Genomic DNA, 21,048 nt, shown 5'->3' on the forward strand with positions numbered 1-21,048 from the left:
TTTCTTTATTTTATTCCTTATATCTGTGATTTCCTTGCTATGAGCAATTCCCAGTGAAGGAACTCCCTCTACCAAGGTAGTTCAGAAATTTAAATTCCTAGATAATTACCAAGAGCACTGAAAGCTTATGTCATTTACCCAGGACGTGTCACAGGCAAAATCTGAACACAACTCTTCCTGACTCAAGGCTGCCTCTCCACCAAGATGAGTTAGTTAAAAATCAGCTTCTTTCTTGTTTTGTCTTATACTCAGGCCTTTCCAAACAGCACCTCACATGGACTGCCACCATCTCTGCTCACATCTGCATGATGCTGAATTCTACTGGGAAAAGCCACCATAAATGTGTTCTCTACTGAGAGATGTACAACAGTGCTTTTAATCTTTAGAATCTCTATCGCATTCCCTGTCATCTCCACTCCATTCTCTTACACCAAACTTCTCTGCCTCCCTTTCAATAGATAATTTACTACCTTATTTTACTGAGAAGATAGAGGTCTTCTTCCATGAGCTCCCTCTTCCCTATACCTCACATTTCAAAGTCCCTTGACATCATCTCTCTCTTTTGCTGCCTTATCTGAGGAAGAGGGGTCTCTTCTCCTTACTAGGACCAGCCCTACTACATGTGTCCTTGATCATGTCCTTCCACTCATTTCTTCTGGGAGCTTGCCCCAGAGGAGTGAGTGGGGCAGGAAAGAGAGAGAGAGAAAAAGAAGAAATCCTTCTTTCTGCATTCAAAAACCATGACCAACTTTTTGAATCTTGAAAACCTTTCTATCAAAGGTAGGGGTGAGGCAGGTCATTCCTTACCTCTCCTAAGGAGAATCTCTTTTGTATTAGCAAGTGAAAAAGAAGGAATGAGCCACAGGCAGTCTACAAAGAAAAGCTGAGTTTTGATCTGATGAGATGTCAAAGCTAAACTCTGTACTTGGGTTTGAATTGGGTCAATGTATCTGATAATGGACAATGTGTTTAAAATTGCAAGTTCACTTTGGAATTTCAGTGATTTCTTTTGAAGGCATTGACTCTCTCCAGATTCTGAAGAATGAAGACAAGGAGAGTGAGTGTTTAGGCAGTCAATTGCTTAATCTTTTGACACAATGAAGGTTTCTCCCCAGGCAGACAATGCCCTGTCAGGTCTCTCCTGGATAAAAGTCTTGTCTTAGAATATTGGCATACTTTAAGCTCACCTGAGGAGAACAAGTGTAATTTCAAACTTTCTTTGTAAAACTTTATATGCTTTTCCTAGTATATAACCTGAAATTCCCAAGGCAGAAGGACATGGGTGGAACAGCAGAATATCCACATGCTCTTTATCAGGAGAGTTTTCCATCTCCTCTTCCCAGGCTGATTTAACTGGAATAGCTCTTTGTCTGGTGGGCCTCTGAGGGGAGAGGGGAGCCAGAAGATGACATTTCAGCTCTTTAAGGAAGCAGAGTAAAAGGAAAAAAGGCTATTCAGAGCTGAGAATGGGCATGTGTTCCTTCAAGGGAAGTTTTCTTTTAAACAGCAAGAGTATTTGACTAAAAAATAAGAAAAAGAAAAGAAAGGCTAAAATGTTTATCATTAGTGATTATAAATTCAGGTTTGATATGATTCAGGTTAAAATCTGTTCTGGAGGAATACAGAGCAGCATCTGAGAATGCTCTTCCTCTCAGGATTAAGCAGAAAAAGATACTGTTGTTTGGCATTGGTGGCTGTAAAGTGCTTAACACAGGGATGGATACATATGAGGTGTAACATTCATCTAATGTAATTGTTACACAGTTTTTAAATTTGCATTTTATTATACGTAGATTGGGGTTTTTAAAGGATGTGATAGAAATTTGATAATTTGAAACTTGTATTTGATAATAAATAAGCAGTGATAATGCTGGTGTTTGCTATATAATGGTAAATTTAACTTCTTGGCTTTGGTTAAGCTGTACTCAAACAAAGTACTATGTACTCCAGTACACAGAGTTAAAAAGTAATAACTTATGAGCTATCTTGTCCTATGGTTAACTTGACTTAATAGTCAATAGCTCAATCAAATGTGAGATGACTCTATCTGATCAGGTGATAGAGTGTGCCCACGTCGTGGTAAGGAGATGAATTACTGTGCAATGTGATGTGGAAATGCATTCACTTGAATGAGTAATGCCTTATTTTAAGTTTTAAGAAAGCTAAAATAGTTTAAATTTTTAAGTAATCCATTGAAATGTTGTTATATTTGGAACTGCATTGTTAAATTAATGATGAATTTGTTAAGAAGCTGCTATGAATTCTGTGTAAGAGTTTCTTTGTTGTAGAATTCTTATTGAGAAAATGAGAATCCTTGAAAAAAAATAGCACATATAGCTTTATACGTGGGTGTGATTTTCAAGCCTGTTGCATGGAAGGATGTATTAAGTATGTTAAAAAGTTTATTTCCAAAAGAAGGGAGGTGAGAGAAAAAAACATGAAGCTTGCTCTCGTCACATTTAACTAAAGGAAGGAATAAAATGCACACTTATTTTGGTATGAAAACCTATCTTACAATACAAGAAAGTGCGGGAGAAGGGGATAAGCAGGGTGGGGGGGATGATGGAAGGGAGGGCAGTGGGAAGAGGGAGCAATTTGAAGTCAACACTCTTGGGGAGGGACAGGATCAAAAGAGAGAATAGAAGCAATGGGGGGCAGGATAGGATGAAGGGAATTATAGTTAGTCTTTTACAACACGACTAATATGGAAGTCATTTGCAAAACTACACAGATATGGCCTATATTGAATTTCCTGCCCTCCCAAAGGGAATAGGTGGGGAGGCAGGGATGGGGAGAAGTTGGAACTCAAAGTTTTAAGAACAACTGTTGAGTACTGTTCTTGCAATCAGGAAATAGAAACACAGGTAATGGGGTATAGAAAGTTTTCTTGCCCTACAGGACAAAAGAGAAGATGGGGATAAGGGAAGGGAAGGATGTTAGAAGGGAGGGCAGATTGGTGATAGGGACAATTAGAATGCTCAGCGTTTTGGGATGGGGGAGGGGAGAAATAGGGAGAAAATTTGGAACCCAAAATTTTGTGGAAATGAATGTTGAAAGCTAAATTAATAAATTTTTTAAAAAGTTTATTTCTGCTATTAAGAAGGAAGTTTTAAATAAGATTGTTTTTGCTACAAATCAAGCATTTACAAAAGTATGTTTGTGAAAGGAAGCTTGATAAATGTGCAAAGGCCTTGCCTTTAGGTCTTTTCTTCTAATTGTTGTCAGTTAGGTTCAAGAGGGTTATGTGATAAATTGTAAACTGTTCTTAAGAGAGGAAAATATCTGCTGTATGAATAAATGTTTTGTAAAATATTTTGTGCGATTTTTGGAAGGCCTACTCAATTTGTATTTGTAAGCAAATTTGCTATATAAAGGTTTTATGGGGGTTGGAAAATAAGGGACAAGATAAAGGAGACTAGGACTTTTATGGCTCCAGGAAGCTCTGTGATATATTTAAGGCAGCCTGGTGACAGTCTACTCATTCACCTTCAAAGTACAGTCATTATTACAGAAGAATTTCTTAAGATCTAATCTGAACTCAGAGCTTCTCAGAGAAAAGATGTTAACTCTTTCCTATTTAGAAGGAAAAGAGGAGCCTGATCCCCACCCTGGGAACATGAACCTAAAAAAACTGCCTAGATGTAAGCTCTCTCTCTCTCTCTATCCTTTTCTTTCCCTCCCTGAGGGATAGGCATTATTTAGTCTGCTAAGTCTCAAAGGTAAATCAGACAAGGATAATGGATCACCTCTTTGCAATTCCCAAAAGTTGGGATTGTCCTTTACAAAATTTGGGAAAATTTAGTTTCTCTAAAGAACTTAAAAAGAAAAAGTTGGTGTTCTTTTGCAGCACTGTTTGACCTCAGTATCGCCTAGAGAGCCACAAAGCATGGCCCATCTTTGGAACTTTAAAAATTAATAATCTCTTGCAGTTAGAATCATACTACCACAGAGAAGGAAAATGGATAGAAGTATACTGTATAATAACCTTTTTTGAGCTCTCTCAGAACCCTGTTTTCAGAAAAGATTGTAAGATGCTCATAGCTAAAGCCTCCCCACAAAGGGAAAATGGAAGCCAATTAAATGACCCCTTTTTATGGCATCCAGGGATTCAGCCCTCCCCTGGCCCCAACCATGGTTATTACTAAGATTCCTACCTCTGCAGTCCCTCCCCCTACTGGATACGCACTCAGGCCTCAGACCCCATCCCTATAGTGCCTTCAGGGATTTTTCCCCTGAAGGAAGTGCCTGCCTCACCTAGTGGGACAATTAAAGTACATGTCCCATTCTGTTTCTTAGATTTCATTCAAGTTAGAGAGAAACTGGGGAGATATTTGGAAGACTCCAAGAAATTTACTGAGGGTTTTAAGGACATATCCCTACAATTTGAGCTTTCTTGGGGTGATTTGTATGTACTCCTCTATCTGTTGTGCCATTGAGGAGAATGTGGGAACAAGCCCAAAAATTTGGGGATTGTCTGGCTAGTGATGGCTCCAGAAAATATCCCTCTGGAATAGCTGCTGCTCCCAATAGTGACCCAGGATGGGATTATCAGTAAAATGAGGATAGGCAAAAGGGAGATCATATGATAATTTGCCTATCAGAAGTCCTGAGAACTGCATTTCAAAGCAAGCAAATTTTCAAAAATTTTGGGAAATTACTCAGGGAGAAAAGGAAAACTCTGCCCTTTTTCAAAACAGACTACTAGAAACTATTAAAAAGTATACAAATTTGGATCCTGACTCTATAGAAGGATCATCAACTACAGCCTGGAAGTGTCCAGGTTCTGCACATAGTCACAACCCTGAGGAGAAGGTGAAGGTAGATGGGTTAAGATAAAGAAGCTAGCCAGTCACTGCCTGCACTCGGTAAGACAGCTCATCCCTCTGTCAATAATTTTTATATGATAGGGAAATTCAGTTGATGTCATCTTAAGTTTATTTTTTGTGTTTACAGCTAAAACAATTTGCTTATCACTTATGAAAATTGTAAATGTGCTCTTTATAGTTTTAATGCTAAAACCTAAAGCTAATACACTGTGTGTATATGTGTGGAAAGGAGTAGTCCTCAGGCTAGTCAAAAAGTACAGCCCCAGCAGCTCTAAGGAGCTTATTTGAGTTATGGAGCTCCTAAAGAAAGACCTTGCTTTGGCAAAAATTTGAAAATGTATAGAAATGATCTCTAGTGATTGGCTTTTAGGACAAACTTAAGATCTAAGATGTATGTATTAGTAATATTTTTGATTAGTGAAACCTGCCATCTGATGCAAAGCCTCTGGGACCATGACAAATTGTGTTCTGCTGCTCAGAAAGGAATGTGACTGTCAGGCAGAAGTTTGCCTCCGAGGACATTCCTGTGCTCAGCCTTGGATGGGATCCTTCTGGCTCAGTTTCCCCATTTGTGTTCCTTAGAAAAGGGATGTTTTCCCCCTTGGCTATTTCTGAGTCTGGCTATGAAATGGAATTGATACTACCTATTTACAAAACTGTGATGTTTTCTCTAGTCATGTCCTTGCTTTTCCTTTATATGACAAATTTCTGTAAACAAGGCACGTGGTTAATCTGAAGGGGTAGTTATTTTATACTCCAGATGGGTAAATTAATACTCCTGTATAGACATGTGAAAGATTAAATCCCTGAAATAGAGCATTATTTCTGAATGTTATGGGAATGATTAGATAAAGGAAAGGAAAACCAAGTATAAATGTGATGTTGTATCATTGTTCCACAGAACAAGGCTAGGATTTAAAGTTAACTGTAATGGTACGGAATTGTTGAGGTTAAGGGTGTTTGGGACCCAAAAATATTGACACACTCTGTCCTGCTGAAATTAATTCCACCCAAGTCTTCTTTCAACAAAAGAAGGTCAAAATTTGTTGAGATTTCTCAATATTGGGTGAACATTTAGGGAATCTGAGCATTTGTAATGCCAAAACAAGATGTATCTTATCTGCAGAGGGACTCTGTGAAAGGAGTCTGGGGTGGCCCCAGGTGGTCTGGAGGGTTCCAGGGATCGTCTTGATGGGAGTGGCCAGTAGCCTGGAGAATTGGGTTGATAGGGCATAGTGATAGGGAAAAGCTGATGGGCCTCAAGAGAGCCAGTTCAAGTGGGGAAAGATCCAAGGAGCTTTCAAGGTGATGTTTTCCAAGGCCTTGTTAGACAAATGGGACTAAAACTCTTTTGGGGTAAGGGGAAAAGGTTATGACTTGGAATATGGTTTTTACATGATACAAAAACCAACTGGGTAAATGCAACTGACTGAATTAATTACTGAGACTAAATCAGAGACATCTTCAGTTTGGGAAAGAGTTTCAGTCTAAGTCTCTTAGAGGCAAATAACCTCTGGTAATATTTTGCTTTTATGAAAAAGTTAAATGCTTCCGTTTTGATTTTAATTTATTTCATGGATGTAAGTTAGTGTTTAAACTTATATGTATAATTCATGCTTTTAGTTTGAGTATGGTTAGAAAGATATAGGGAAGCTTGAAAAACAGGTGTGAATTTATTAAAGCATTAACTTTTGATGATTGTTATTTAATTTAGAACTAGTATAGAAAGTATGGTTGGTTGGTTGTTGTACTTCATTCTTGAAGAGGATCAAAATGACATCACCATGATAAAGTGAAATTTCAGTGTGTCTGACTGTGGCTGATCAGACCAATACAAGTTGGGAATGCTCTACCACAGGTTGGGCACAAATACTTCCTGTGAATATTTGGGTTGGATACTCCAAATTACCTCATCCCATGTTTCCTTTGTGCTGTCTCAATTCTGCTTTGCTCATGGAGCACAGCACCTTTTCTGATGTGGTCACACCATGCTGAGCGCTCCTGTGCCAGTGTCTCCCATGTTGCACAATCAAATCCAATGTTCTTGAGAGAGACCTTGAGAGTGTCCTTGTATTGCTTCTTCTGATCACTGTGTGATCACCTGCCCCATGTGAGTTCTCCAAAAAATAGTCTTTTGGGCAAGTGTACATTTTTTGCATTCAAAGTGGCCAGCCCACTGGAGTTGTGAACTCTGAAGCATAGTTTTAATGCTTGGCAATTCATCTGGAGGAAGCACTTTGGTGTCTGGGATCCTATCCTTCCAGGTGATCCTCAGAATCATCCTGAGCAGTTCAAATGGAAGTAATTCAGTTTCCCAGCAAGGTGCTCGTAGATTGCCCATGTTTCACAAGCATACAACAATGAGGTCAGCACAATGGCACTGTAGACCTTCAGTATGGTAGCCAGTCTAATACCTCTTCCCTCCCAAACTTTTCTTCAGAGCCTCCCAAACACTTAGCTAGCTCTGGCAATGCATGCATCAACCTCATTGTCATTGTTTAGATGCTTGGAGAGTATACTGCTAAGGTAAGTGAACTTATCCATAGCATTCAAAACGTCTCCATTTGTTGTAACTGATGGTTACACATATGGATGGTGTGGTGGTGGCTGATGGAGCACCTGTGTTTTCTTGGTGTTATTAGGCCAAAATTAGCACCAGCAGTAGTGAATTGATCCATTGTTTGTTGCATCCCAACTACAGAGGCTGCACTGAGTGCACAATCACCTGAAAACAGAAAATCATGCATCAACACTCCCTCCACTTTGGTCTTGGCTTGTAGCCTTTTCAAATCGAAGAACTTGCCATCAATATGGTAGTTGACCTTGATGCCATGTTCATCCTCAGTGAAAGCATTTGTCAACATAGCTGAAAACATCATGCTAAAAAATATGGGACCAAGCACATAGCCCTGTTTCACTCCATTGGTGACTGGGAAGGCAAGAGAGCATTGTCCATTATCCAGAACCTGGGCAAACATGCCATCATGAAATTGATGTACAATACTGATGAACTTCTCCAGGCAACCAAATTTTGACATAATTTTCCATAAGCCCTCATGACTAACATTGTCTCTAGTTAGTAGAAGGGGCAAGAATTCCCAGGCAACAAGATGGTGGTGTAGAAAGACACACATATGCAGGCTTTCCCCACACAGCCCATAAAATACCTGTAGAGAAAGACTCTCAACAAATTCTGGAGCAGCAGAAGTAGAGAACAACAGAGTGGAGGAGATTTCCAGCCCAGGGTGACCTGAAAGGCCCATGGGAAACGTCTGTTGCACGGGACATGGAGTGGAGCCCAGCCCAGCCTTGGCCATGCAAGGCAGAGTGGCACAGCTCTGGGAGGAGGACACCTCAGGGTCAAAATTTCCAGTCACAGTAGGAACATTTGCAGATCCCTGAACTCACAGGCGTCAAAGGTCAGTGATGAGGTTTTTTCAGCTGGCCAGGAAGGGAGAAGGACCTTCCCATAGCTCCAGCCTCAGGCAGCAGCTGCAGAGGCCACATGAAGCAGTTCCCATGACAGCCCCCGCAGAAGCCTGCATCCATTGTTGTATCGTAAAAATCTTTGGGGGCACTGAGGAGCTAATTATTACCCTGGCCCTGTGTAAAGGCCCTGAGGGAGCTGTTCTTTGTCTTGCATTGAATGACTGCCTTGCTCCCACAGCTTGACTGAATCCCAGCCCCCCAGTGCTGGCTTAGCATAACTGGAAGCCAGGTGGCTGTACAGAGGAAACTGCTAAGATTCTGGGCACAAAAATCCCTTCCTACTCCCAGACCAGTGTACACGCTTGATTGTGCCACTTTGGAGGAACTGAGATCTTACAGATTCCCAGAATATATCCTACTCTTGATAAAGGACCCAAAAGTCAAGAAACTGGTTGCAAAAATGCCCAAAAAAGGGGAAAAAATTTAAGACTTTAGAAGATTACTTTCTTGCTGAACAGATATCTTCTCCCATCCTTTCAGATGAGGAAGAACAATGCTTACCATCAGGGAAAGACATAAAAGTCAAAGCTTCTGTATCCCAAACATCCAAAATAAATATTCAATGGGCTCAGGCCATGGAAGAGCTCAAAAAGGATTTTGAAAATCAGGTAAGATAGGTAGAGGAAAAATTGGGAAGAGAAATGAGAGAGATGAAAGAAAAGCATGAAAAGTGAGTCAACACCTTGCTAAAGGAGACCTAAAAAAATGCTGAAGAAAATAACACCTTGAAAATAGGTTAACTTAATTGGCAAAAGTTCCAAAAAGCCAATGAGGAGAAGAATACTTTAAAAAGCAGAATTAGCCAAATGGAAAAGGAGGTCCAAAAGCTCACTGAAGAAAATAGTTCTTTAAAAATTAGAATGGAACAGATGGAGGCTAATGACTTTATAAGAAAGCAAGAAATCACAAAACAAAACCAAAAGAATGAAAAAATGGAAGATAATGTGAAATATCTCATTGGAATAATAATTGACCTGGAAAATAGATCCAGGAGAGACTATTTAAAAATCATGGGACTACCTGAAAGCCATGATCAAAAAAAGAGCTTAGACATAATCCTTCATGAAATTATCAAGGAAAACTGCCCTGAGATTCTAGAACCAGAGGGCAAAATAAGTATTCAAGGAATCCACCGATCACCACCTGAAAGAGATCCAAAAAGAGAAACTCCTAGGAACATTGTGGCCAAATTCCAGAATTCCCAGGTCAAGAAGAAAATATTGCAAGCAGCTAGAAAGAAACAGTTCAAGTATTGTGGAAATACAATAAGAATAACACAAGACCTAGCAGCTTCTACATTAAGGGATTGAAGAGTGTGGAATATGATATTCCAGAAACCAAAGGAACTAGGACTAAAACCAAAAATCACCTACCCAGCAAAACTGAGTATAATACTTCAGGGGAAAAAAATGGTTTTTCATTGAAATAGAGGACTTTCAAGCATTCTTGATGAAAAGACCAGAGCTGAAAAGAAAATTTGACTTTCAAACACAAGAATCAAGAGAAGTATGAAAAGGTAAACAGAAAGAGAAATCACAAGGGGCTTACTAAAGTTGAACTGTTTACATTCCTACGTGCAAGGACAATATTTGTAACTTTTTTTGGGGAGAGGGGAACTTTTTATTGTAGATGCAGTGAGACAGCTGGACACAGTTTAGATGATTCCAATTTTGTTGGCAACATCCAAAGCATCATAGTCTGGAGCTAGATAGACAGAAGCTTTCTTCTCTCCATCAGGCCCAATCAGTGTGTTGATCTTGGCCACATGGATATCATACAGCTTCTTTACTGTTTGCTTGATCTGACGCTTGTTGGCCTTGATGTCCACAATGAAAACTAGGGTATTGTTGTCCTCAGTCTTCTTCATAGCAGACTCAGTGGTCAAGAGAAACTTAATGATGGAATAGTGATCAAGCTTGTTTCTCCGAGGGGCACTTTTCCGAGGGTATTTGGGCTGCCTTCTTTGTCTTAGTGTTGGGTCGCTGGAAGGTGGGGGATGTTCGAATCTTCTTCTTTTTGTGGCTATGGACACCCTTCAACACCACTTTCTTGGCCTTCAGAGCCTTGGACTTGGCTTCTGTCTTGGGGGGGCAACAGCTTCCTTCTTTGCCTTAGGCACCATCTTGGGGGAAAGTGTCTTCCCAATATTTGTAACTCTTGAAACTTTTTTCAGTATCTGGATAGTTGGTAGGATTACACACACACACACACACACACACACACACACACACACACACATACAGAGAGAGAGAGAGAGAGAGAGAGAGAGAGACAGAGAGAGAGAGAGCACAGGGTGAATTGAATAGGATGGGATCATATCTTTAAAAAAATGAAATTAAGGGGTGAGAGAGAAATATATTGGGAGAAGAAAAGGAGAAATGGAATGGGGCCATCATCTCTCATAAAAGAGGCAAGTAAAAGACTTTTGAGTGGAGGGAAAAAGCAAGGAGGTGAGAGAAAAAACATGAAACTTACTGTCATCACATTCAACTAAAGGAAGGAATAAAATGCACACTCATTTTGGTATGAAAACCTATTTTACAATACAGGAAAGTGGGGGAGAAGGGGATAAGCCAGGTGGGGAGTATGATGGAAGGGAGGGCAATGGGAGGAGGGACCAATTAGAAGTCAACACTCTTGGGGAGGGACAGGGTCAAAAGAGAGAGCAGAAGCAATGTGGGGCAGTATAGGATGGAGGGAAATATAGTTAATCTTACACAACACGACTATTATGGAAGTCCTTTGCAAAACTACACAGATATGGCCTATATTGAATTGCCTGCCTTCTCAAAAGGAATAGGTGGGGAGGGAGGGATGGGGAGAAGTTGGATCTCAAAGTTTTAGGAACAACTGTTGGGTATTGTTCTTGCATTCAACTAGGAAATGAGAAATACAGGTAATGGGGTATAGAAAGTTATCTTGCCTTACAGGACAAAAGACAAGATGGAGATAAGGGAAGGGAGGTTGTTGGAAGCGGGGGACAGATTGGTGAAAGGGGTAATTAGAATGCTCAGCATTTTGGGGTGGGGAGAGGGGAGAAATAGGGAGAAAATTTGGAACCCAAAATTTTGTGGAAATGAATGTTGAAAACTTAAATAAATAAATTTAAATTTAAAAAAAGAATTCTCAGGCAAAGTGTTCTTAGAATCTGGCTAAAGACAGGAGATTTCATGAGCAACAGAAACTGGAGGTGTTGCCTTATAACTAACCCTAAGTTAGAGCCTTCAGGAACCTTGCCCAAGTTTGATTTTTTTGTGTGGTCACATCAATTGCTTTAAATAACTCCTATCTTCCTCCTAATATGGTGCATGCTAAATTTTCTTTCCCAAGAATCATGGTCATTACAATGATCAGAGTTTCTAATTCTTTCAGAACTGTATATCATTACCTTATTGTCATTGTATAAATTGTTCCCCTAGTTCTCTTCATTCCCTTCTGTATCAGTTCTTATAAGCTCTTAATAAGATCTCTCTGAAACTATCCCCTTCACCATTCATTACGGCACAGTAGTGTTCTATCATATTTATATACCATAACCTGTTAAGCCATTTCCTACTTGATGGACATCCCCTCAAATGACTATTCTTTGCCACCTCAAAAGCTATAAACATTTTCTACATCATTAGAGTCTTTTTTGTTTAGGGTTGAAATCTCCCTTAATCTACCCTTCCTCTAATTCCCCCTGCATCTGTTTCCCTCCTTTATCCTGGTGAGTGAAATGTTTCTTTTGTATCCAACACTGTGTGTGTTTATATGCATTCTTTCCTCCTTTGATCAATTCAAATGAAAATGAGGTTCAAGTGTCAGCTCTACCCTCTCCTCTGTTTGTAAAGACTTCTACTTATGCACTCTGATAATGTGAGATAATTTTCCCCAACAATTTTTTCTTTCCTCTCCCTACTGTAGTCCTCTTCTCCTCCATTTCTATTCTTCTCTTAAGATCATCAAAGCATAATTGAACCACTCCAAGGCTTTCTCTCTAAATTTACTATCACCTCGGATGATCCTAGAGTTCAAAGAGGATACATGTATCATCTCCCAATATTGGAATGTTAGTAGTTCATACCGACTTGGTTCCTTCCCATTGTTCATTTAAGTTTAGGTTTTTATGTTTCTCTTTGCTCCTGTGTTTTAACTTCGAAGTTCCTACACAGATCTTGTCTTTTCATCAGGAATGTTTGGAAGTTTTCTATTTCATTAAAAGCCCATTTTCCCCCTAGAGGATTCTAGTCAGTTTTGCTTGGTTAGTTATTCCTGGATGTGAGTGTATATACTTTGCCTAACAGAGAACCATATTTCAAGATCACCAGTTCTTTATGGTGATGGCTGATAAACCATGTGTGATCTTAACTGTGTTTCCTCCATACTTCAATATTTTCTTTTTAACTGTTTTCAGTGCTTTTATTTTAACCCAGAAGCTATGAATTATGGTTGTAATATTCCTGGGAATTTTCAATTTGGGTCTTCTTTCAGAAGATAACTGATTGATTCCTTCTATTTCTACTTTACCCTCTAGTTCTAAGAAATCTGGGCTGTTTCTTTTAATATTATGTCTATTTTAATATTATGCTTGGTCATGGTATCCAAGCAGTTCAGTGAATCATAATTTTTTTTCTCCTCATTTCTTAAAGGCCAGTTGTTTTTGTTCTGAGAAACCTTGCATTTTCTTATTTTTTTCAATCTTCTGAAAAATAGTCTTTCTTCTATTATTTTTTTGTCTCACACGGTTATTAGTTTCTAGCTAGTGCATTCTAATTTTCAGTGACTTTGTTGCATGAGTAGGGTTTCGTACTTCTTGTATCAAGCTACTAATTTCCTTACTAATTCCTTCTTCCAGAGCTCTCATTTTCTTGCCAATTTTTTTTCTAGCTACTTCATTTCATTTACACAAATATTTTAATTCCTTTGAACACTTTTGTTTCATATCTTCCTATAATTCTACTTGACCATGTGCCCTGTATGTACTTTTTTCTTTGAGTCTTTACCTGTATGTATTTTTTTGGAGTTATTCTCTTTTTCAGGGTTTATGTCAAGAGTGTCCAGAAAGCTTGGAATATGATATTCCCGAAGATGAAGGAGTTAATGTTGCAACAAAAGAATCACCTTCCTGTGAAAATGAGTGCAATCCTTCAGGGGAAAATATAGATATTCAATGAAGTAAAGGACTTTCACAAATTCCTGGTGATAATACAAGAGCTGAATAGAAAATTTGATTTTTAAATACAACACTCTAGAGAAGTATAAAAAGATAAATAGGAAAGATAAAAAATAAAGAATTAAAAAAGGTGAAACTGTTTAAATTTCTACAAGGGAAGATGAAAGTTGTAGCCTTTAAGAACTTTATAATTATTAGGGCAATTAGAAGGAGTTTATATAGACAGAGGGTATAAGTGTGAATTGATTATAATGGGCTGATGCTCAAAAAAGTAACAAAAAAATTTAAGAGTGACAAAGATTGTACTAGGAGAAGAGGGAAGGGACAAATCATTTTACATAAAGGAGGCATGAAAGAAGTGTTATAGTGGAGGTGAAGATAAGGGTGGGTGATGAGCAATGATCAGAAATATAACACTTCAGAGGAGAGATAGGGTGAAAGGGGAATGTGTGTGAACGTGTGTGTATATGTGTGTGTGTGAGAGAGAGAGAGAAAGGTAAACAGGAAAAGTAGGATATGAAGAAATACATAGTTATAACTCTGAATATGAATGGGATGAACTCATCCATAAAACAGAAATGAACAGAATGGATTAAAAAGCAGAATCCTACAATATGCTGTTTACTACGAACACATGAGGCACAAAGACACAGAAAAAAAGCAAATCTAAGGAGCTGGAACAGAATATATTATGCTTCACTTTAAGTAAAAATAAAAAAGGAGTAAAATTCATGATCTTGGACAAAGCAAAGCAAAAACAGATCTAATTCAAAGAAATAAGGAGAGAAACTCTGTCTTCCTAAAAGGTACACAGACAATGAAGTAATATCAATACTAAACATATATGCACCAAATGAAATAGCATCCAGATTTTTAAAGGAGAAATTAAATTAGTTACAGGAAGAAATAGACAGTAAAACTATCCTTTCTCAGATAATAATGTGATAAAAATTACATTCAATAAATGACTATGGAAAGATAGATTGAAAATCAATTTGAAACTAAATAATCTAATCCTAAAGAATAAGTGTGTCAAAGCACAGGTTGTAGAAATAACACTTTCATTAAAGAGAATGACAACAATGAGACAAAAATGGCCAAATTTATCATATTCCCTTGTTAGAGATGACCTTGACACACACAAAAAAGTATCAAGAAAAATTTATTAAAAATGGAGTTCATAGTAGGGAAGGCCTTCTACATTCCTTCCCCTGAACTGAACCAGAAGGATCTGCTATAACAGTCACATTTCTCTCTGAGTAATAGAACACAATTTGTAATGGTCCCAGAGGCTTTGCATTCAATGAAAGTTTTCACTAATCAAGAATATTACCAGGACTTACATCTTAAATCTTAAATTTGTCCTAAAAACCAATCACTAGAGATCGTTTCTATACATTTTCAAATTCTCACCAAAGCAAGTTCTTTATTCCATCTCAGCTGCTGGAGCTATACTTTTTGAATAGCCTCAGGTCTGCATATATAGAGTTATGCAATTCTTGTTAGCTATGCATGGCTAAGAGCTCTTCATTTCTACATTGTTCACCTGATCCAGAAATTCAAATCCTATTTGTAAGCAGTACCTTCTTAAACTCCTACAGCTTTCCAATATCTGCACTTCCCTTCTGATAGTCATGTCTGCAAACAACTGCAGCAATGAAAACATGATCTGTCTTTAGTTTCTTATTTCAGATTTTTTAATTCTTAGCAACTGTTTCCTAATTCTTTCAGGCAGTTAGATTTGTGCCAGAGTGAATCGAGTACCAACGCTTTCTATACATCTTGGGAAGTTCTCCCTCATGTCCTGAATCTATTCCCCAGGAAGATAGGAAATCTCTCTCCCCGCCCACCCCACCCCCCGCCTCTCTCTCATCTGGCTTTTCCTGAATGCCTTCTCATCTGACAGTGCCATATTTTGGGGTAGAAAATCCAATTTCCTTTTCTTTTGAAAGAGATACATATCTATTAATGATCTGCAAGTGTTTGTATTTCTTTCCCTTATGGTACTTTCCCCCACATTTAATTTTCTCACATGTCAATGTTTCTTTTGCCCTTTCACATGAATTTTTTAACTTAATTTTAATACCAAAACTCCCTTCCATTTTGAAAGGAACACTTCCTTATCCCTAATATTCAACAGAGTGGAGATGAAATCTTTAAGGCCCCTTCCCTTCTTTCCTATGAATCAGTCTAACCTGCACTTCGAGTGTAGATCACAATTGACTACTTTTAGAAGAAAGCGAATCATGGTCCACCTTTCAGGTCTCTGTAGATTTTTGTGCTTTCTCCATATCCCCTGGAAGCAAGATTTTCAGTCCTTTGCAGTTTGTGCTACCAATTCTTTTAGCCAGCATCCGTGGAGAACAAATATATCAATGAAAGAGGCCCATAAATAGTGGTCTGGACTGTTTTACGAGATAGTTACATGAGATAGTAAATTCCTTGTCGCTGTAAAAGGACAAATGGAATTTAGATCTAAAGATTGCTTGCAGTTCATGAAGTAAAACTCCCTGATTTTACAAATGAGGAAACTGGAGCTAGGAAAGGTAAAGAGACTTGGCCAAGAACACTAACTAATAAATAATAGAGGTCAGATTTAAAGCAAATCTTATTCAAAGACATAGCTAAGTAGTTAGAAACTTATATATTATAAAATGGACACTTTGATCTGTAGGAAGCTGATCTAGAGGACTACTATTTCAGAGCCAATATTCTATGGCTTAATAATTCTAAGAAGGAAAGGAGGCAGAAAACAACAATAATGATGATAGTGATAATAGATTATAGAATGCCTTAAAGTTTACAAAGTACTTTACAAATATCTCATTTGGTCCTCACATCAACTCTGGGGTAGGCGCTATTATCCCCACAATAATGGATGAGATAATGAATGTAAAGTGCTTTGCAAACCTTAAAGAACTCTATAAATGCTAGGTTTTTATTATTATTGCTATTACCATGATTATCATTATTCTTTTATAAGTGAACAGGCAGATGCTGCGAGACATGAAGTGACTTGTTCAAGATCCTACAACTAGTAAGAGTCTGAAAGGTGCTATGAATCCATATCTTCCCGAGGAAAAATCCACTATTTGATTGCCCAGGCAATGCTACCTCCTAGCAAAATTTTATATTTATGCTTATGAAAATAGTCTGTTCCAGTACCTCATCATGTCAGATAACTACACTTGATTCTTGAAGACTGAGGCAGCAAAACATGATCTGTGCTGGGTTTTAACCACACTGGAGGGGTTTTGAGAATAAGTGAATGGATAGATGACATGCTGTTGTCCAAGGACCAGCTTAGTTAAAAACAAGAAGAATCGGGTACCAGTTGACAGTTTTTTATTTTGCTCAAAAGAAGTCACGAAGGCAATTTGTTAAGGACATAGGGAAATGGGCATCTAATTCTGTGGAGGGACCATGAGCAAGGTCCAAATTGTATCTTCTCTACTCTTCCTGTTTCTTCTTAAATTGTATAGCATTGTATGGTGCACAATATGCTTTTCCATACATTGTTTCATTTCATCCATAGATAGCACAGAACAGTTCACATAATTGCCATCATACAAATAAAAATGTTGAGACTTACAGGCATTAAGTTACTTGCCCAAGGCACATAGATTATGCCCCAGAAATTAAAACAAGGTCTATTAATTCTAGATCTAATGCTCATTTAGAAAAAGCAGATGTTATAACAAAATATGTTGGGGCAAACATGATGGTAACTTTATAGAAAGTCCATAAACCAATGCCATGAAAGAGAAAAATCTGAGTGATAGTGAAAGAGATAATATAACTAAGAAAACCACCCTGAACTGTGACCTTTGGACTATCTTGACCTTTAGAGTTTGCATTCAAAGTTTCTGCCTCCCAGACTTTTGACCTTACATATCAATGCCACATTCCAGGGCTAGGACCAGACTACATCAATGAGATGGGAGCATTTTTCTAATAACTCTCCACATGGCATCTTTTATATCCTTGTTTCTCATGCTATAGATGAAAGGGTTCAGCATAGGGGTGACCACAGAATACATCACTGAGGCAACTGAAGTCTTCCAGGTGGAGTGGGTAGATGAGGAACTCAGATATACTCCAAGACCAGTGCCATAGAATAATGAAACAACAGAGAGGTGAGATCCACAGGTAGAAAAGGCTTTATATTTTCCCCCAGGAGATGGGACTCTCAATAAGGAGGAACATATCTGACCATAAGAGAAAAGGATCCCTGTGAGGGGGAGAATGCCCAGAAGACCAGCTGCCAAGTACACTAAGATGTCATTGATGAGGGTATCAGAACAAGAGAGCTTTGTAACTTGACTAATATCACAGAAAAAATGAGGAAGTTCACGTTTGCTACAGAAGGATAGCTTTGTCACCAAGACAGTGTGGAGAGTGGAGTTTATAAGACTAATAGTCCATGAGATCAGAACCAGGAGGCCACAAATTCGTGGATTCATTATGGTGACATAATTCAGAGGGTGACAGATGGCCACAAAACGGTCATAGGCCATCACAGTGAGGAGAAAATTATCTAGAAAAGCAAAAACCATGAAGAAACACATTTGAGTAAGGCATCCCGAATAGGAGATAACCTTACTGTGTGTTAGAATGTTCAGCAGCATCTTGGGGACTGTAGTAGATACCAGACAAAGATCAACAAAGGACAAATTAGAAAGAAAGAAGTACATTGGGGTGTGGAGATGGGAGTCAGAGCCAATGGCTAACATAATAATAAGGTTTCCAATCACAGTCACCATGTATATGCCCAGGAAGAGCCCAAAGAGGGGCAGCTGCTGCTCTGACTTCTCAGAAAGTCCCAGGAGGAGAAATTCTGATATATGTGTTTGGTTTTCTGGTCCCATGCATCTAGTGTATCTACAAAGAAAAAGTTGTGGTAAGAATCTAAATTGGAAATACAGGCACTTCATACTTTTGTAACAGAACAAAAACTAGATTTGAACTCAGAAGACTCGTTTAAATTCCAGATCTGCCATTTAATGCCTGAGTGATCTTAAGCAATTCACCCCAACTTTATTAGACTCAAATTCCTCATATGTAAAATATAGTTGGACTACGTGGTCTAGTTTCTTTCCAGGTCTCACATCGCAGGAAACTCCATGAATCATACTTAGAACTTAAGAAATTTTGAATGAAATGAGAAATCTCTTCTGAACAACAACATTCATTGAAGTTAAAAATGTTCTGTGAGTTAAATATTAAGCACAGAACAATAAAAAATGGAGAAACATGGAATGAAGAATTAATTTCAATTTTGAAGGGGAAATACTATTTTTTCCAATTCAATTTTCCAATTCAATAAATGAATTGGGACCAAATATATATGCTTTCCTATATGAAGATAGAAATATCTCTAAAGCATAAATACTGAATTCAAAAAAACAGACAATAAATTAGACAAAGTATTTACAGTAGCTGAAAGAAAAAAGACATTGAAAATACATAAGGAATTGAACTAAAAACCATCAGCAAGCATTATATGTAATGGGGATAAGCTAGAAGTATTTGCAGTAAGATCTGCAGTGAACAAGGATGTCCATTATCATCACTGTTATTCAGTGTGGTGCTAGAAAGGTTAGATTTAGCAGTAAGAGAAGAAAAAGAAATTGAAAGAATTAGAATAGGCAAAGAAGAAACTAAGTTTCACTCTTTGCAGATGATATGATGATATACTTGGAGAATGCTAGAAAACCGAGTAAAAAAACTATTTGAAATGATAAACAACTTTAGTAAAGTTGCAGGATATAAAATAAGCCCACAAAAATCATCAGCATCTCTATATATTACTAACAAGCTTAACAGCAAGAGATAGAAATAGAAATTTCATTTAAAATTACTGTAGACATTATAAAATTTGGGAGTCTACTTGCCAAAGCAAACCCAGGAACTATATGATCACAATTACAAAACACTTTTCACAGAAATAAAGTCAAATCTAAATAACTGGAAAAACATCAGATGCTTACGGGTAGGCCGAGCTAATATAATAAAAATAACAATTCTACTTAAATTAATTTATTTATTCAGTGACATAACAATCAAACTACCAAAAATTCTTTTATAGATACAAAAAAATATATCAAAATGCATCTGGAAGAACAAAAGGTCAAAAATATCAAGGGAATTCATGAAAAAAATGCAAGGGAGGGTGGCCTAGGTATAACAGATCTCAAAGTGTATTATAAAGCAGTTATCAAAACAATTTGGTGCTAACTAAGAAATAGAGGGGTCAATCAGTGGGATTGCTTAGGTACACAAGACGCAGTTGTTAATGATTATAGTAATCTACTGTTTGATAAACCCAAAGACTCCAGTTTCTGGACTAAGAACTCACTATTTGAAAAAAACTCCTGGGAAAACTGGAAAACACTATGACAAAAACTGGTTATAGACCAAGGTCTGGCACCATGTAAAAAAATAAAGTCCAAATGGGTACACCATTTATATATAATGGCTGATAATATAAACAAATTAGGAAGTGAGCAAAGAATAGTTTATCTGTAAGATTTATGAAAAACAGAGGAAATTATGATCAACAAGAGATAGAGAACATTATGAAATGTGAAATGGATAATTTTGACTACATTAAATTGAAAAGCTTTTGCCCAAAGTCAATGCAACCAAGATTAGGAGGGAAGTAGAAAACTGGCAAAAAAAAATTTACAACCAGTGTCTCTGATAAAGGCCTCCTTTCTAAAATATATAGAAAAATTGAATCAAATTTATAAGAATATAAGTTATTCTCCAATTAATAAATGGTCAAAGCATATGAACAGGCAGTTTTCAGAGGAAGACATTACAGCTTTCTATAGTCATATGAAAAAATGCTCTAAATCATTATTTGTTTTAACGCAAGTCAAAACAACTCTGAGGTACCACATCATACCTACCAGACTGACAAACAAGACAAAGCAGGAAAATGGCAAATGTTGGAGAAAATGTGGGAAAATTGGAACACATTCATTGTTGATGGAGTTGTGAACTCATCCAACCATTCTGGAGAGCAATTTGAAACTATGCCCAAAGGACTACAAAAATGTGCAAACCCTTTAACTCAGCAATACCACTTCCAAGGCTGTGTCACAGAGATCTTTTTGTAGGGGCCAAGAACTAGAAATTGAGGGTATGCCTATCAATCGGAGAATCGCTGAACAAGTTGTGGTATATGAATGTAATGAAATACTATAGTACTGTAAGAAATGATGAACAGGAAGACTTCAGAAAAACGTGAACTTGTATGAACTGATACTGAATGAAGTGAGCAGAACCAAGAGAACACTGTACACAGTAAAAGCCACAGTGTTTGATGACTGATTTTGATAGACTTAGCTCTTCTCAGCAATGCAAAGACCTAAAACAATTCCAAAAGAGTCATGATGGAAAATATCATCCACATCCAGAGGAAGAAATACAGGGTCTGAATGCAGATCAAAGCATACCATTTGCTCCTTTTTGTTTTGTTTTTTTCTTTCTCATGGTTCCTCTTTTTCACGTCTGTTCTTCTACACAACATGGCTAATGTGAAAATATGCTTAATAAGAGTGTATATATAGA

General features: G+C 37.7%; 2 protein-coding genes across 2 annotated transcripts; both read right to left on the reverse strand.

Annotated features, from left to right (window-relative positions):
* Positions 1–9,969: 9,969 nt before the first annotated feature.
* Positions 9,970–15,106, reverse strand: LOC140502191 (large ribosomal subunit protein uL23-like). The gene is made up of 2 exons (XM_072606508.1): positions 15,054–15,106; positions 9,970–10,297 (listed from the first exon to the last, which is right to left on the reverse strand). Exons 1-2 carry the CDS (start codon positions 15,104–15,106, stop codon positions 9,970–9,972), a joined length of 381 nt encoding a protein of 126 aa, XP_072462609.1.
* Positions 15,107–17,399: 2,293 nt separating this feature from the next.
* Positions 17,400–18,338, reverse strand: LOC140498126 (olfactory receptor 7A10-like). The gene has a single exon (XM_072599416.1). It carries the CDS (start codon positions 18,336–18,338, stop codon positions 17,400–17,402), a length of 939 nt encoding a protein of 312 aa, XP_072455517.1.
* Between the last annotated feature and the right edge of the window lie 2,710 nt (positions 18,339–21,048).

The sequence above is a fragment of the Notamacropus eugenii genome, chromosome 4, assembly GCF_028372415.1.
Source record: "Notamacropus eugenii isolate mMacEug1 chromosome 4, mMacEug1.pri_v2, whole genome shotgun sequence".
Lineage (NCBI taxonomy): Eukaryota > Metazoa > Chordata > Mammalia > Diprotodontia > Macropodidae > Notamacropus > Notamacropus eugenii.

Excerpts from the sequence above, each read along its gene's own strand:
- LOC140502191 (XM_072606508.1), bottom strand. The coding sequence starts at position 15,106 with ATGACTATCAGAAGGGAAGTGCAGATATTGGAAAGCTGTAGGAGTTTA. Across the intron at positions 10,298-15,053 it reads AGCTGTAGGAGTTTAAGAAG|CGACCCAACACTAAGACAAA; the intron begins GTACTGCTTACA and ends CCCACCTTCCAG.
- LOC140498126 (XM_072599416.1), bottom strand. The coding sequence starts at position 18,338 with ATGGGACCAGAAAACCAAACACATATATCAGAATTTCTCCTCCTGGGA.